Here is a 16,917-nt window from a genome sequence, read left to right on the forward strand (position 1 = left end):
GCTAAGCCCTGCCCAAATAGAAGAAAAAGACCACGTTATTTCTCATTCCAGGAGTGAGAAGACCTTCCTGACTACATATGTGTAGGAAGACTCCTGGGAGGTGAAAAGGGGAGTGATGCTAAGTGACACTAACACCCACAGGCTTCTTTGGTAGAATCCACCTTGGCTAAGAGATGCATGTACACATATGGGGGGATCCTGAGATACACCAAATATGAACTCTGAACCAGGCAAATCGACGGAAACCCAGCAGAAATGCCTCATGTAAGTAATTCGAGTTACCACGAGGGATTGACTCTGAGTCTATCCATGTGTCTATCCACATGCGCAGTACTCTTTTTTCCTTTTCATAAGTGCTTTATTTGTTTCACTACTTTCCTTCTCTGTGGGAACTTTCTGCAAAGCTGAAGGGCCAGGTTCCTGTCACTGACCACTAGTCTAGTGGCTAGGATTTGGTGTTCTCATAGCTGCAACCTGACTGGATCTCTGGCCAGGAACCAAAGCCCCACTTCCAGCTGCTGCAGGCTGAGGCCACGAGAGATAGGCTCCACGCGGACCTTCTGCCCTGCAACCTCAGCTTCTCCCATTCTCACACCACACCCACCTCCACAGCCACAAACATAGAGCAAGACTCAGAACCAGAGGCCCACGGGTGAATTATTTCCCTTTTTTGCTTGAGTTTATTCATCTGTAAAATGGAGAATGTAACAATACCTGATTTGGAGGGTTCCTGGGAGGATTTAAGAAGTTAATGAAGCGTATGAAGCCTGACTCAGGCAAATGCTCAATAAAGGTTAGTGATAATTAGTTACCAAGTTACCTCCTGGACATTTTTCTGATCTTAGCCTAAATGTCAGTTCCTCAGGACACTCTCTGACGATTCCCCAGACGTGGTCAGGTCCTCCTACACCTGCACGCCCAGCATCATGGACTTCTTTCTTCACAGCATGCTTTGTAATTATATATGATTGATTTCTTTGCATACTTAAAAAAAAATCTGCTAAGCGTCAGTATCCCTTTTAAGATAGTAAGTTCCATAAGGGCACAGGGGTTGGCCCAGCACAGAGCAGGTTGAATGATTATGATTAAGTAGTTTAGCCAGCTCTTTTTCAGATCAGACAAGATGTATATACCCTTCCTGTGGAGGAATCCATATGTCAAGGGGAGTCAAGCTCCAGGTCCCAACTCAACAAGCTGGGTGGGGCTTGTAAAGCAGAATGAGCTGCTTGTTGAGAGAACACGTTTGGGTGCAGCTCCCTTTCAATCTGGTAACCTTGGGAGAGACTCTTAGTTCCTGGGACCTAACTGTATTTCCTGTATTTGTAAAATAAGAGATTTGATCAGTGGTTGAAACCAACAGGGTTTAGTTTTTTTAAGCTATGAGCATCTTCTGCATGCTGGGGATCTCCTGGCATTGCACGCCAAGAAGTGGGTGGGCCAAGAAGCGCTCTGTGGTCGGGCCTCAGGCCAGCCGCTGTCAGAAAGCGCTCTGCAACCAGAGAGGTGAGTCACCTCCGCACCTGGCCCCGACACACCTGCTGTCACATCTCCTCCAGAGACTCGAGAGGCCACCAACAGTCTCCATATCTGGGCCGTGTCCATCTGTGTGGTACATGCTTTGCTTTCCTGCCCACATTCTTGCTCTTAGACATTCAGTGACCACCTGGAGGTCTAAAGAGATGATGCATCTCTGAGTGGTACCCAGAGTGGGCACAAACCCCCTGAAGTCTGAGCTAGACTGTGTGCCTGTACCCGGGCCCGACCGGCTGGGGCAATTACAGGAGCTCGGCAGGGCGGGAAGGGGCTCATACGCTTGCTCGCTCGCTCACTCAGTAAACGTCTCCAGGCTCCAACAAGCCCTGGTGAGCTGCACTGCACTACGGGGCCAGGCCCGAGGGCTTGGCTTCACCTTGTGGGGCAAAGGCTGCTCAGTGGGATACAGCGGGGATGGAGTGACACCCCTCCTGTCCGCCACCCTCTTCTCTTCACAGGAGATTAAGTCACGGCCAAGTATCCGTCCAGATACCAGCATTCTTTTTTTAAAAAATTTTATTGGATTATAGTTGCTTCCCTGATAGCTCAGTTGGTAAAGGATCTGCCTGCAATGCAGGAGACCCCAGTTTGATCCCTGGGTTGGGAAGATCCCTGGAGAAGGGAAAGGCTACCCACCCCAGTGTTCTGGCCTGGAGAAGTCCATGGATGGTACACTTCACGGGGCTGCAAAGAGTCGGAGACGACTGAGGGGCTCTCACTTTTGTAGCTGCTCTGCTGTGCTGCGTTAGTATCTGCGGTGCAGCAAAGTGAATCGGCCACACGTACACATGCATCCCCCCTTTTCTGGATTTCCTTTTCATTTAAGTCACCACAGAGCACCGAGGAGCGTTCCCTGTGACAAGCAGGCTCTCACTAGTTACCTGTTCTGTCCATAACAGCGTGTGAATGTCAATCCCAGTCTCCCAGTTTATCCCAACCCCCTCTCCCCTCCTTGGGGTCCATGTGTTTGTTCTTAATGTCTATGTTTCTATTTCTGCTTTGCAAATAGGTTTATCTGTGCTATTCAGATACCAGAATTCTTTTTTTTTTACACTATAGAACAGTGTTGTATATGAAAATTAAAAACAAACTCCTAGCAACACAGCTGTCCTCTGGTTCTATCACTGTGGCCTGTTAAAACACAGAGTCCAGACGCAGCAATCCCACCACTGGGCATGTGCCCGAGGAAACCACAATCTCTGGTTCTATCACTGTGGCCTGTTAAAACACAGAGTCCAGACGCAGCGATCCCACCACTGGGCATGTGCCCTGAGAAAACCACAATCTCTGGTTCTATCACTGTGGCCTGTTAAAACACAGAGTCCAGACGCAGCGATCCCACCGCTGGGCATGTGCCCTGAGAAAACCACAATTCTAAAGACACATGTACCCCAGTGTCATTGCAACACTATATACGATAGCCAGGACATGGAAGCAACCAAGGTGTCCATCGACAGACGAATAGATAGAGAAGCTGTGGTACATTTATACAATGGAATATTACTCAGCTATAAAAACGAATGAATTTGAGTCTGTTGTAGTGAGGTGGATGAACCTAGAGTCTCTTATACAGAGTAAAGTAAGTCAAAAAAACAAGCACCATATATTAACACACATATATGGAATCTAGAAGACTCCATAGAAGTACACAGAAGAACTATACAAAAAAGTTCTTCATGACCCAGATAACCACGATGGTGTGATCACACACCTCCAGCCAGACATCTTAGAGTGCAAAGTCAAGTGGGCCTTAGGAAGCATTACTATGAACAAAGCTAGTGGAGGTGAGGGAATTCCAGTTGAGCTATTTCAAATCCTGAAAGATGATGCTGTAAAAGTGCTGCACTCACTATGATGGCAAATATGGAAAACTCAGCAGTGGTCACAGGACTGGAAAAGGTCAGTTTCCATTCCAATCCCAAAGAAAGGCAAAGCCAGAGACTGTTCAGAGCACCACGCAATTATACTCATCTCACTTCCCTGCTGGCTCAGATGGTAAAGCACCTGCCTACCAGGCTAGGGGCCTGGGTTCGATTCCTGGGTCAGGAAGATCTCCTGGAGAAGGAAATGGCAACCCACTCCAGTACTCTTGCCTGGAAAAATCCCATGGACAGAGGAGCCTGGTGGGCTACAGTGCATGGGGTCGCAAACAGTCGGACACAACTGAGCGACTTCACTTCAGTTCACATGCTAGCAACGTAATGCTCAAAATTCTTCAAGCTCAATGTTCAAAATTCTCCAATGTTGGTTTAAAACTCAACATTCAGAAAACTAAGATCATGGCATTCGGTCCCATCACTTCATGGCAAATAGATGGGCAAACAATGGAAATAGTGACAGACTTTATTTTTTGGGGTTTCAAAATCACTGCAGATGGTGACTGCAGCCGTGAAATTAAAGACACTTGCTCCTTGGAAGAAAAGCTATGACCAACCTAGACAGAATATTAAAAAACAGAGACATTACTTTGCCAAAAAATGTCCATCTAGTCAAAGCTACATTTTTTCCAGTAGTCATGTATGGATGTGAGAGTTGGACCATAATGAAAACTGAGCACCGAAGAATTGATGCTTTTGAACTGTGGTGTTGGAGAAGACTCTTGAGAGTCCCTTGGACTGCAAGGAGATCCAACCAGTCCATCCTAAAGGAGATCAGTCCTGGGTGTTCATTGGAGGGACTGATGTTGAAGCTGAAACTCCAATACTCTGACCACCTGATGTGAAGAACTGACTCATTTGAAAAGACCCTGATGCTGGGAAAGTTTGAGGGCAGGAGGAGAAGGGGATGACAGAGGATGAGATGGTTAGATGGCTTCACTGACTCAATGGACATGAGTTTGAGGAGGGTCCAGGAGTTGGTGATGGACAGGGAAGCCTGGCGTGCTGCAGTCCCTGGGGTTGCAAAGAGTCAGACACACTGAGCAAATGAACTGGGAACTGGGATGGAATCTAGCTTATTTCAGAATCTAGAGGACTTCTAGTGAGGAAGCCGAAGTTCTGCTTTCATGGCATGACAGAGCATTTGGAAATGTCCTTACACATGAGCCGTCAAAACCAACAATCCTACGAGTTTCTAGGCCTGAGAGAAATTTATAAACTGAGGACAAGAGATCTGAGAGAGGCATAGCCCAGCTGCTTGGGAAAAAGCATCACACTCCCAGTTCCTTATCTTCTCAAGGAAGAAGATACACTTGGTCATTCGTGTATTTAGGTCAGGTTCTCAAATTGAGTCTATATAGTGCCTTTTAAAAAAACTTTAACAGCTATATAGAGTTCAAGTTGTAAAATAACCAGATCAGTCCCAAGATGGAGTCACTCATGCCAAGCTTCCTGTCATAAGCCAGAACCACCTGTCTTCTGTGAGGCTCTCCCAGAACAGGCAGACCCAGACCCCCCAGTCTGTGCCCGCAGGCCCCACACACAGGCTCCAAGACCTCCCTCTGTTCCACAGAAGGGAAGCTAATGTCAGCAAGTCCCAGGGTCAAAATCACTGCAGATGGTGGTGACTGCAGCCATGAAATCAGAGGACGTTTGCTTCTTGACAGGAAAGCTATGACAAACCTAGACAATGTGTTGAAAAGCGGAGACATTACTTTGCCGACAAAGGTCTGTATAGTCAAGGCTGTGTTCTTCCCAGTGCTCACATACAGTTGTGAGAGCTGGACCTTAAAGAAGGTGGAGTGCCGAAGAATTGATGTCTTAGAACTGTGGTGTTGCAGAAGACTCCTGACAGTCCCTTGGCCAGCAAGGAGGTCAAACCAGTCAATCTTAAGGGAAATCAACCCTGAATACTCATTGGAAGGACTGATGCTGAAGCTGAAACTTCAGTATTTTGGTCATCTGATGCGAAACAGCTGACCCATTGGAAAAGTCCCTGATGCTGGGAAAAAATTGAGGGCAGATGAAGAAGAGGGCGTCAGAGGATGGCTGGATGGCATCACTGATGCAATGGACACAAACTTGGACAAACTTTGGGGAGATGGTGAGGGACAGGGAGGCATGCTGTGCTGCGGTCCATGGGGTCGCAAAGAGTCAGACATGACTGGGCGACTGAACAACAGCCTCCTTGTTACTGACCCCTTTGGTCTTCAGGACTCTGGCCTTCTACAGTCCCATGCCCCTTTTCTCTCTGCCAGGCGGGATGCTGCTCCATCCATGAATTGCTGAGTGAAAGCCTACTGACCAGCACGTTGTAGAAAATCTTCTTTTAACAAACTTTAGGATTCATGGCTCAGTTTACAAAGCTCGAAAGAAAATGAAAGTGAAGTTGCTCAGTCGTGTCCGACTCTCTGTGACCCCATGGACTGTAGCCCACCAGGCTCCTCCGTCCATGGGATTTTCCAGGCAAGAGTACTGGAGTGGGTGCCATTGCCTTCTCCAGGGGATCTTCTCGACCCAGGGATTGAACCCGGGTCTCCCGCATTGTAGGCAGACGCTTTACCCTCTGAGCCACCAGGGAAGTCTGTTGGCTTGGGAAGTGGGTGGCAGAATCCATTCTAGGGAGAAACCATTTTCGGCCTAGTGAATGCCTGTGAGAGCATGAGGGTCCAGCAGGCTCCCCTAATGATGACTTGGGTCCCTGCTCCTCTCCTGCTCCCCACGGGGAGAAGAGGCAGCCCTGCCCGGAAGGAGGGTCCCTGGGGTGGGGCAGAGGTGTATGCAGAGAGCTTATTTTTGCATAAAAATAGTGGGAGACGTGAGTTTCAGGAGGTAGCCTTGGATGAAGGGTGTGGGGACAGCAGGGACAACAGCACAGCGTAGAATGGGAGGCAGGTGAGGATGGGGAGGAGGGCGGGCTGGGGAGGAAAGTCAGCCAGCGGGGGCACGCCCGGAGGTGCTGGAGGCTCGGAGGGGTCATTCCAGCAGCACTGTGGTGGGTCCCCTGCAGTGCCTGGCAGACTTGAAAGGAAGCTGCCTTGTGTGGGGTTTGCAGGGATCAAGAAGAAAGGTCACTTTTCCATGTTTGGGTCTGTGCTTCAGGCATAAGAAGACTGGTTTGAAAGAAGCAAGAATGGAGGAGAGACAAGAAAGAATTAGGACCAAGGGGATCAGGAAAAATATAGGCTCCCTAGGAATGATCAGATTTTGGGGGAAGGGGGTAAGAAGAGCTCCAGTGTTCCCTAAGTTTTGTAGAATAACAGATCACCAGCCCAGGTTGGGTGCATGAGACAAGTGCTCGGGCCTGGTGCACTGAGAAGACCCAGAGGGATTGGGTGGAGAGGGAGGTGGGAGGGGGGACCGGGATGGGGAATACATGTAAATCCATGGCTAATTCATTTCAATGTATGACAAAAACTACTGTAATGATGTAAAGTAATTAGCCTCCAACTAATAAAAATAAATGGAAAAAAAAAAGAGTCTTTCCATTTATTAAAGGGAGGAGTGATCTTATAAATTTGTTTGGAGTTCTAAATGTCAAGGGGCTTCCCAGGTGGTGCTAGTGGTAAAGAACCTGCCTGTCAATGCAGGAGACGTAAGAGATGCCAGTTCAATCCCTGGGCCAGGAGGATCCCCTGGAGGAGAGCATGGCAACCCACTCGTGTTCTTGCCTGGAAGATCCCATGGACAGAGCAGCCTGGTGGGCTACAGTCCATGGGGTCACAAAGCAGCTGGACAGGACTGAAGCAACTTGGCATACATATACAAAGTACAAGTTACTACAATCTGGGTAGGAAAATTCTGTATAGTTATAAAAAATTTTTTGTATCTTCCTCTTTTTCATTTAAAATGAAATTGTATACATTTTCCTATGTTACAGAATATTAGAGAATTGACATTTTTTTCTTGGACCCACTATGCTCTGGGGCCCAGTTCTGTTACTATATGATCTTATTTAATCCCTACAACATTCTCTGAGGTAGTCAAATCATTGCAACCATTTTTTAAAATAAAAAGCTGAAGCCCAGAGTGGTTAAGACATGTCCAAGGTTGGACAGGACTTTCCAGGAGGAGTCAGAGGTAAAGAACCTGCCTGCCAATGCAGGAGACTTAAGAGATGTGGGTTCGATCCCTGGGTTGGGAAGATCCCATAGAGGAAGGCATAGCAACCCACTCCAGTATTCTTGCCTGGAGAACCCCATGGACAGAAGAGCCTAGCAGACTATGGTTCATAGGGTCGCAAGGAGTCAGACACGCATGCACCCAAGGTTGGCCAGCTAGCAGTGACCAACCCCAGGAGGGAGACTGGATCCATCAGAGTGCAAAAGCCCTCTCCACAACCCCATGATGCTTGCCAGAGAGATCAGAGGATTGTAATCCACCTCCAAGACCATCAAGGGGAAAAATCAGAACAACAGGAATGTAAAAGATTCTTCTCTCCTGGGAAGAGATTTGACTCTGTGATAGGAGTAGACTTTCTATTTCATAGCATGAAGTTGGCCATCAGCTTTCCTACAACTCAGTCTGCCAAATGACATGATCCTCTTCTATATTAATAGCTGTTCTTTTCACTTTGGGGGCTAGGCTCATCCCACTTTGCCTTGGAAAGCACTTCCATGAGATGCTACTAAAACCGATCAGTGTTATGTGGCTGCAAAAGCCATTAGCCAGAAGGCTCCGGTTTCGCTCCGTGAAGGATGTTGGTCCTGAGATTGGCAGTTGACTGAGGGTCCTGAGTCGTGACCCCTGGAAGGAGTGAGTCCCTGTGCCTGGTGCCCGTTACCTCTGAAGCTACCAGCCTCACCTCTGCCCTGTGGCTGGTTCTCCCAGTTCACTCAAACCCACACATCCTCAGTCCTATGGATGCCCAGAGGAAGTGGTTCTTTTTTGGAGACTGTTTCCCTATCCTGTGGGTGTAGTAAGTAATAAGACTCCTTTTTTGTTCCAAAAGGCAAGATTATCTAAACTACAAGAGTGAAAATCAATGACGATATGAACAATGATTGCAAAGCACAACCAAATCTCTTGCCCTCTTCGCTTATTCGAATGAACAGGGATGGGTCCACCCCTGCACGGTGCATACGCAGCTGCTGGCTGCAGTGGGAAGAACAAACACTAGCCATCATGGTTTTGTTTATACTTAAAACTGTGAACTTCATTTATTTTGAGAACAAAATACTGTGTGCATTAAAATCACTTATGTTCTCTTAAGTGAATGACAAGGCTCAGATTTCATATTTAAGAAATGTTTGATGAAATCCAGAAGCAACACAAATTAGGTAATTAATGAAAAAAAAACTGTTCAAATAAAGAAATCTTGCTCTTAAAATTTTGCGTGTTGTGGGGGGGTGGGGTGGCGGCTGTGCTACTTGGCATGTAGGATCTTAGTCCCCCAACCAGGGACTGAACCTGGGACCCCGGCAGAGTCCCAAACACTGGACTACAAGGGAATTCCGAAGAAATGTTACTTTTAAAGGAGCCACATCTGTTGGCATTCACTCAACAGTCCTGGGCACCTGTCTTCCTTGAATCAGCTAGAGAGCTGGTGGTGGGTCTGCAATGGGTGTTTCCCAGGCTAAGGAGGAGAAGTGGGCTGGGAGGGGTGGAGCGTTCACCAGGTTGAGGTTTTTGTGAGGCTGCGGCAGCTTGCTGAAGAATAACGTGAGAGGGCCTTACGGGGAGGAGGGAGGAGGGCTGTGGGGATGAGCAATTCAGGATGATGACTAGGTCTCATCAGCCTGCAACTCCAGAAGTGAAGTTGCTGAAAAAGAGGTGACAGTCACAAGTTGATAGGATCAAGAAACTCCGAACAGAAGGGATTGTAGACTTAAGACTTGTAACTCTTTAACTCTGCAGATGGAGAAATGCATGCCTACACTCACCAAAGCCACAGCTAACCAGACAGACTTGCATGATCCGAACTACAGTTAAAATAGTGGGAGGCAAACAGAGCGACAGCATCTTAGGAGCCTGTCTGCTGTCAAGGGTCACACGGAGGGGAGTCCTCTGTCACACCCGCTACATCTTTCAATCTGAACGCACTTCACTTTTTTTTCTCCAAAGGCAACTGCACAGACCAGCTTATAACTCTAGGTTTAATTCCTTTAGAGAAGACATCTGCATTCTAGCCCTTGTCCTTGTAGCCCTGACATTTTGCAAACCTGGTCAGGAAAGTTCTCTCGTCCTCATCCTGACATAAGAATAGTGAGGCAATACCAGGGTGGTCTGGTCTGTACGTACATGGTGGCTGGCATCCAAAGAACCTGCAGTGGCGTTCAGTATTCAGAGGGAAACTGTTCATGCACTGTTTGGGCCATTTTGGCCTCATTTAAAGCTGAGTTTTTAAAAATATGGACAAGACAAACCTCTTTAGTAAGTGGTTACAGCATTTAAAAGAATTAAACAACAGAACATAAAATAGCAGGTACAATCTAGACACTTTTTGAAATTGTTTCAGGTGAGTATGTGCCTGTGTTGGGTCTTGTGTGTCTTGAAATGGTCTCCGGAGATTTAAAATTACAAATGATGCATTGCTGTTGTTGTTTAGTGGCTAAGTCATGTCTGACTCCTTGTGACCCCATGGACTGTAGCCTGCCAGGCTCCTCTAGCCATGGGATTCTCCAGGCAAGAATACTAGAGTGGGTTGCATTTCCTTCTCCAGGAAATGATGCATTATTTTAACCCTAATTTGATTAATCAAGCATATTTAACTTTATGCTAATTCTTTTGTCTTTTTCTTGGCTTGTTGGACCTTAGTTCCTGGACCAGGAATTGAACCCAGGCCCTTAGTAGTGAAAGTGCAGAGTTCTAACCACTGGGTCGCTAGGGAATTCCCAACTTTATGCTAATTCTCAAGGCAATTTAGTGAAGGACTGTGTTTTGTTGTTGTTTTGTTTTCTGTTTGCTTTTTAAGGTTGGGAAAATTTATTTAAAGAAGCAAACATATCTCACCTCCTGCTGTGTCCTAGAATTCCCTTTAACTGTTAAGTTCATTCCTCACACTGATGAGTGTCCAAATTGAACATTTTTATGAGAACAATTTAATCTTGGTAAGCATCATGAAATGTGAGATAAAATACAAACTCTACAGCTATTTTTTTTTCTCAAGACTGTAATTATCTACTTCAAAGTTCGTGGATAAAGAGTGTAATTTTTATCCCCAAATATTTTTTTCATCCAGTCATTCATCATTTATCATCTCCTTAGCAGAAGACGCATTCTCTTTTGCAGGATCTACTTGGCTGGAACCGAAGTGACGGAATAAAACAACAGGCTGCAGAATTGTGGGAGGTGGGGAACAGCCACTCAGCCTCTTCAGGCCCAGCAGGGCTCACGGACTGAGGCCGTGTACCAAGGTGGCGGATGGCGGCTGGGCCTCCAGAGGGTCTAAGGCATGTCAGAGGGAGGATGGCAATGCCTTCAACATCTGAGAGGTGGCGTCAGATTCCTTTGATTCTTCTTGCCCATTTTGGCCATAGTTCATTGAAAACCCGATTATTCAAAATATAGGCTAGCTATAATATGAAGAAATTAATTAAGTGGGTGGTAACTGGCACTTAAAAAGTGAGAAAGTAGATGTTTTCCCTGGAGTTCCAGTGGTTAAGAGCTCACCTGCCAATGCAGGGGACACGGGTTCAATCCCTGGTGCAGGGAGATCCAACATGCCCCAAGGCAACTAAACCTCATGTTCAAACAACTGAACCCACACAGCCTAGAGCCTGTGCGTCACAACAAGAGAAGCCACCGCGGTGAGAAGCCTGAGCACTGCAACTAGAGAGTGGCCCCTGCTCGCCGCCGCCACTAGAGAAAGCCCTCTCGCAGCAGTGAAGACCCAGCACAGCCAATGAATTAAAAAAAAGTGAAACAGAACAGAAAATATCAGGGTGCACCCCAAGTGCTTTGGGAAATATTTCATGCAGTGTGTGTGTATGTGTGTGTGTGTGGGTGTGAGCATGCATTGGGTCCTCGTGAACAACACCCTTCTTACTATGGATCACAGTCAAATGGCTTTGAAGCCACAGCTCTACCAGATGCAGGGGTGGGATGCATATACCTAGTTCTTACTATGTGTCCTGAGGCGCTGATGCTGCCTCAGAGGGAAGCTAACAAAAGACCCAGGAGGCTGTCTTATTCCAGAGCTGGGACATGACCGAAGTGAGAACCTAGGGCTCCAGGCCCTGTTCTGAGGCACTTCACCACCATCCACTCACACACCCATGAAGCCACAGCAGTGCTTTAACACTGACCCTCATCCTACCCATGAGGGAGGTCAGGCCAACAGGAGCCCACCCCTTGTTAGCAGTCCAGACCATCCACACCAGAGTCTTAACCTCCACCCAGTGTTACCAATGACCTGCTCCATTGGGGGTTTTGTTGGTGTCGGCATCCTTAGTCTAGCCAACTCCCCCATCTCTAATTACTTAAGTGGCTCTCAGATGCTTGATGGCAAAGTCACCTGCACTAGGAAAGCTGGCATCTCTGTCAGCATCCTCACCATCTTAATCACACTCATACTTTTGTCTGCAACTTGCCTGCAGCCATTCCCACCCAGTGTGGTAAATCAACTGTATTTCAATATAAAATTTTTTTAAAAGTCTCTTTGAGTAAGGTTTACACATTATTACTCAGTGTGTATCACTTACATACATTATTACATGTATTCATACATATTATATCAGCATATATTATCTAACCCTCCTGAGACCATTACCTGTGTAAAGAAATGTGTTGGTATGTCCTCCCACCACCACGTCCACACCCTTCACTTTCTGAGCAATGAGTTTATCCACTTCAAAACCAGAGTGTCCCAGTGCAATAATTTTGTTCACATTTAGAGTTTTTAACTTATCTACTTCAGGTTGCAATGCAGCGATTTCATCTTCGAATACTAAATTCGGTCCTAAGGAAGAAAATAAAATAGATGCTTATGAACAATAGCTTCTTTTTTTTTAATCATATTGCTTAAGCATATGATATATGCTTATATGCATATGATATATATATATATATAAGCATATCAAGTAAAAACAGCTTACTGCCTAAAATTCTTAAGTTATTAAGGCCAAAACTTATTTATAAATTCAGTGTAATATCTCTGCAAAGCCAATAAAGATGCACATCAGTATTCTCAGTTACTTCCCTTAATGGTGCACTGGGCTTCCCTGGGGACTCAGATGATGAATCCACCTGCAATGCAAAAGATCTGGGTTCAGTCCCTGGGTTGGGAAGACCCCTTGGAGAAGGAAACGGCAGCCCACTCCAGTATTCTTGCCTGGGAAATTCCAGGGACAGAGGAGCCTGGCAGGTTGCAGTCTATGGGGTCACGAAGAGTCAGACAGGACTGAAAGTCTAAGACAGGCACACAAGGTTGCCTGTTGGCTTAAGGCTGCGGATGATACTATGTTGCTTGAGTTCAATCTCAAACTGTGAGCAGGGTTCAGATTTGTAATCTCTCAATTTCTTTAATCTGTTTGTATTTTTATTCAGATTTCCATTAGGTCAACACAAAGCACTCCTGAGCACATAAACATGTTGGACTGTGTACATGCCAAGTCATTACGCTATATAACTTAGTGCCGGATGTCAATCATATTTCAATAAAACTTAAAAAAAAAGATTAGCTACTGTATGGCTTTGTTTGCAAGTTCAGCACAGTTTTCAAACTCGAAATTCTTGTCAGCGGCTAGTCCTTGAATTGACGCCACTGACAACACTGTCTTGTCCACTGGATACGGTCAGTGTTAGAGCATCGCTGAGCACTGATTAGATGGGGTTCTCATCCGAGGACTGCATCCCTCCCAGGAGGCTCACCCCCTCCACAGCGGGAGCTGAAGCTTGTGCTGGCGCGGCTGGCGGGTGTGGGTGTGAGGGCAGAGGCACTGTGCACCTCAGGCTCGCGCTGCCCGGAGTGGGGGGCCCGCCAGGCTCGCCCTTTGCAGCGTCCTGCAGTCAGACCGCAGTGTGGCTGGAGGGCTCACAGCTCTGACTGGCACAGACAGGACTACAAACACAGTAGGCTGCCTTGAAGTCACAGCCAGCCAGCTGTGACTCCGGACCTTCCAGAGGATTCAGATTCCCTTATGCTGGAACCAACCCTCAAACAAAAATGCCAAAAGATGAATCAGTCTCCTAACAACTTTTCAAAACCCAGGAGTCTGTCATCTCCAGTTTGAAAAGTATTCATCTCGGGAGCTATGAGACAGTTAAACACATCAGTTCTGATGCGGTGGTGTTTGGGGGGTCTCTGTGTGTTCCAGGATGGAACTCTGGAGTCCCTCGCATCAGTTAAGCTGATTTGTGCCAAAGAGCATGAAAAATAAGCAGCAAGGTTGATGGTAAAGCTGGGGGTACCCCAGACCAACAGCCTGAAAACAACTGGTTCACAGATGTGGATGGGATCTGCAGTGCTGCCAGTAGCTCACAGGGCAACATTTAAAAATCAAGAGTTAGAACAGCTTGGCCATCACTGTCTGCCATGAGGCCATCAAGAATAATCTGATTATTCTTTCCAGTCACCCCAAGAAGCTCAAGGCTCCCAAGTCACTCTCAATGCTGTGTCAACACTGTGATCCTGTCACTGATCTCCCCTTAAACAACGAGGTATACCCTACCCATGCCACACTTCTGCTTAATTTCTCTCTGTGGCATTTACCATCTTCTGGTGCACCAAACATTTTCCTCATCTATTTCTTTTCCCACTAAATGGGAAGCTCCAGTGAGCAGGGCTTTTTTGGGTCTGTATCTCTGATGCCAAGAACACTGCCAGGCACAGAGGTAGGCTCCCAGAGGGAATGAATGAATGAATAACTGAATAGATGTTTGCTGAGACTTATGGTAGCATCCTCTGCTTTAGTGTGGTGGGCAGGAAAGTACAAAAAGTCGAGAGAAAGGCCTCTGAGGACAAAGAAATGTACTCTCCTAACACATCAGAAACCTCACATGATTGGCCATCCCACACAGAAGGCATGGATTTATTTCAGGATAATATGAAGGGAAAAGTGCAGGTGTTAGTCACTCAGTCATGTCTGACTCTTTGTGACCCCGTGGCCTGTAGCCCATCAGGCTCTTCTGTCCATGGGGTTCTCCAGGCAAGAGTGCTGGAGTAGGTTCCCAAGCCCTCCTCCAGGGATCTTCCCAACCCAGGGACTGAACCTGCATCTCCTGCATTGCAGGTGGATTCTTTACCATCTGAGCCACCAGAGAGTGAGAGGAATTTCATTATCCAAATAAAATAAAGGAAATGTGCTAGAAATACAAATTATGCCTGTGGGCACCCAGGCTACCAGGACTGAAGGATTGAGGCTGGATATTTGGGGCCAGAGATCTACAGGAGGAGCCAGGCTGCTGAGTCTGTGGTCTTGGGAGAATCAAGTGTCCCCTGAGACACCACTGCACTCCCACCCAGCTCCTGCACTGGACCCTACACGATGCAGCCCCTCTCTCCTGGAGATGCTGCAAACAGTGTGGTCCTTTCAGCTCTCACATCTTTCGTAACCTGGTAAGGCGCCATCAGAGTCCCAGCAAGGCTGGTCTGTGTTCTGGAGCCCCCTTGTCTCTCCACCTTCCCCCTCTTCTTCTATCTTTTTATTGGTGACTATTTTTAAAAACCAATTTAAAAGTTTTTATTGAATTTGTTACAATATTGCATCTGCTTAGTGCTGTGCTTAATCGCCTAGGTGTGTCCAACTCTTTGTGACCCCATGGACTGTAGCCCGCCAGGCTCCTCTGTACATGGGATTCTCCAGGCATGAATACTGGACTGGGTTGCCATTTCCTCCTCCAGGGGATCTTCCTGATGCAGGGATTGAACCTAGATCTCCCACATTGCGGGTAGATTCTTTACTGTCTGAGCCTCCAGGGAAATGTCTGTTTTACATTTTGGTTTTCTGGCCACGCGGTACATGGGATGTTAGCTCCTCAACCAGGGATGGAAGCCACACTTCCTGCTTGGGAAAGTGAACCACTGGACCATTACTGAAGTCTCTTTATTGCTGACTAATGTTTTTCTCCAAATCATGCTGAACTCCTCAGCCCAACAATCCAGTCCTCACCCCACTTTCCAGCTTTCTCTGCTTGGACTCCACGTTGCAGGAAGCGGAACGCCTGCCGCTCTGGGACCGTGGCCCCGCCCCCGCCGGCTCTCGTGGGCTCACTGCACGCTTTCACTGGGAAGCCCCTCGCGCTGGCCCCAAGCAGGTCCCTGCCCTTGGCAGCCTGGGTCCCAGCAAATGACTCTGACCTCACTTCCGGAATGCCCCTCGCCCCAGGATTCTTCACACAGCCTAGAGGGGGCCAAGGAGGGTCTTCATCATGTCTACCTGACCCCCCCAGTTGGCCATCCCACCCTTCACTCACCAGGCCCTCTTCCCTCCCTCCCTGACTTTGTTTATGACATTTAATTAGATTCTACCTTTAATGAACTCAAATCCCGCTGGATGGAATAGACATCATGGAGACACATAACTGTTCTGTTATTCAACATGTCCACATCTGTAGTCAGAGATCCTGAGCTGGCCCCTCTATTAGGTTCCAGATATTCATTGGGAGGGGACCAGCTCTGTCCTCAGACTGCTCCCAAGGAAGCCCAGAGTGTGGACAAATGTGATCAGGGGAGGCATTTTCGGGGGGCGCTGCGGACCCACAGCAGGAGCGTCCCACCCGAGGGCGACCTGCGGCAACTGGGCCGCAGGACCCCAGCCTCACCGCGACGGCGACTGGTTCACTCTGTAATCGCCCCCCTCGCCTCTGGGCAGGAAAGCCCCAGGGGGCCCAGACAGAAGCGAGCCCTGAACCTGGGAAGGGCCGATCACCTCACTGTAAGCAGCGGGGCGGAAGGGCGGAGCCGCGCGGGGCGGTGGGGAGAAGCCTGAACACCCCCAGGCCGTGCAGGTGGAGACGGGTACCGCCAGGGGGCCGCATCCCCTTCAGTCAGAGGAGCGCTTCCAAAGCTGGTAATTCACGAAGCCCGCGGTGCCGCTGCGGCGTTTCCCCGATGGCTTCAGCCGCAGCCGCGGACACGTGCACAGGCGTGTGGGAGGGCTGCGTCGCTCGGGACGCCTGAGAACCCCAGGTCCCCGCAGGCGAGAGCCGCCCAGCGCTGCTCGCAGGACCGCCTCCTCCTCCCGAGCCGCTCAGGGTCAAGGGCGCCGCCCTGCGTTTGCAACTACTCTAACAGCGACAGTGAACAGGTGGCGTTGCTAACTGCCGTCTTCCTCTATCAGTTTGTTCCTGACAAAGACCCTTGTTTCCTTTTTTCTTCAAATGTGGAAGGAAAATTGACTTGGATAATTTAGAAAAATCTTCCCAGGGGACACACTGGTGAAGAATTTGCCAGCCAATGCAGGAGTCGCAAAGAGATGTGGGTTCGGTCCCTGGGTCGGGAAGATCCCCTGGAGCAGGAAATGACAACGCACTCCAGTATTCCTGCCTGGAGAATCCCACGGACAGAGAAGGCTGGCAGACTACAGTCCATGGGTCTGCAAAGAGTCTGCCATGACTGAGTGACTCA

At 48.0% G+C, this 16,917-nt stretch overlaps 1 protein-coding gene across 3 annotated transcripts in view; it reads right to left on the reverse strand.

The window, feature by feature from the left end:
- The window catches only part of NT5E (5'-nucleotidase ecto), a 64,838-nt gene that overhangs the window by 18,007 nt on the left and 29,914 nt on the right, over positions 1 to 16,917 (reverse strand). For 2 of the 3 annotated variants that reach the window (XM_020899383.2, XM_020899384.2), the window contains exon 3: positions 12,121 to 12,309. The exons of the other annotated variant lie outside the window; for it this stretch is intronic. In XM_020899383.2, coding sequence (XP_020755042.2) covers positions 12,121 to 12,309 — 189 coding nt within the window. The remainder of the gene's footprint in view (positions 1 to 12,120; positions 12,310 to 16,917) is intronic. 3 annotated transcript variants of the gene reach the window in all.

The sequence above is a fragment of the Odocoileus virginianus genome, chromosome 19, assembly GCF_023699985.2.
Source record: "Odocoileus virginianus isolate 20LAN1187 ecotype Illinois chromosome 19, Ovbor_1.2, whole genome shotgun sequence".
Lineage (NCBI taxonomy): Eukaryota > Metazoa > Chordata > Mammalia > Artiodactyla > Cervidae > Odocoileus > Odocoileus virginianus.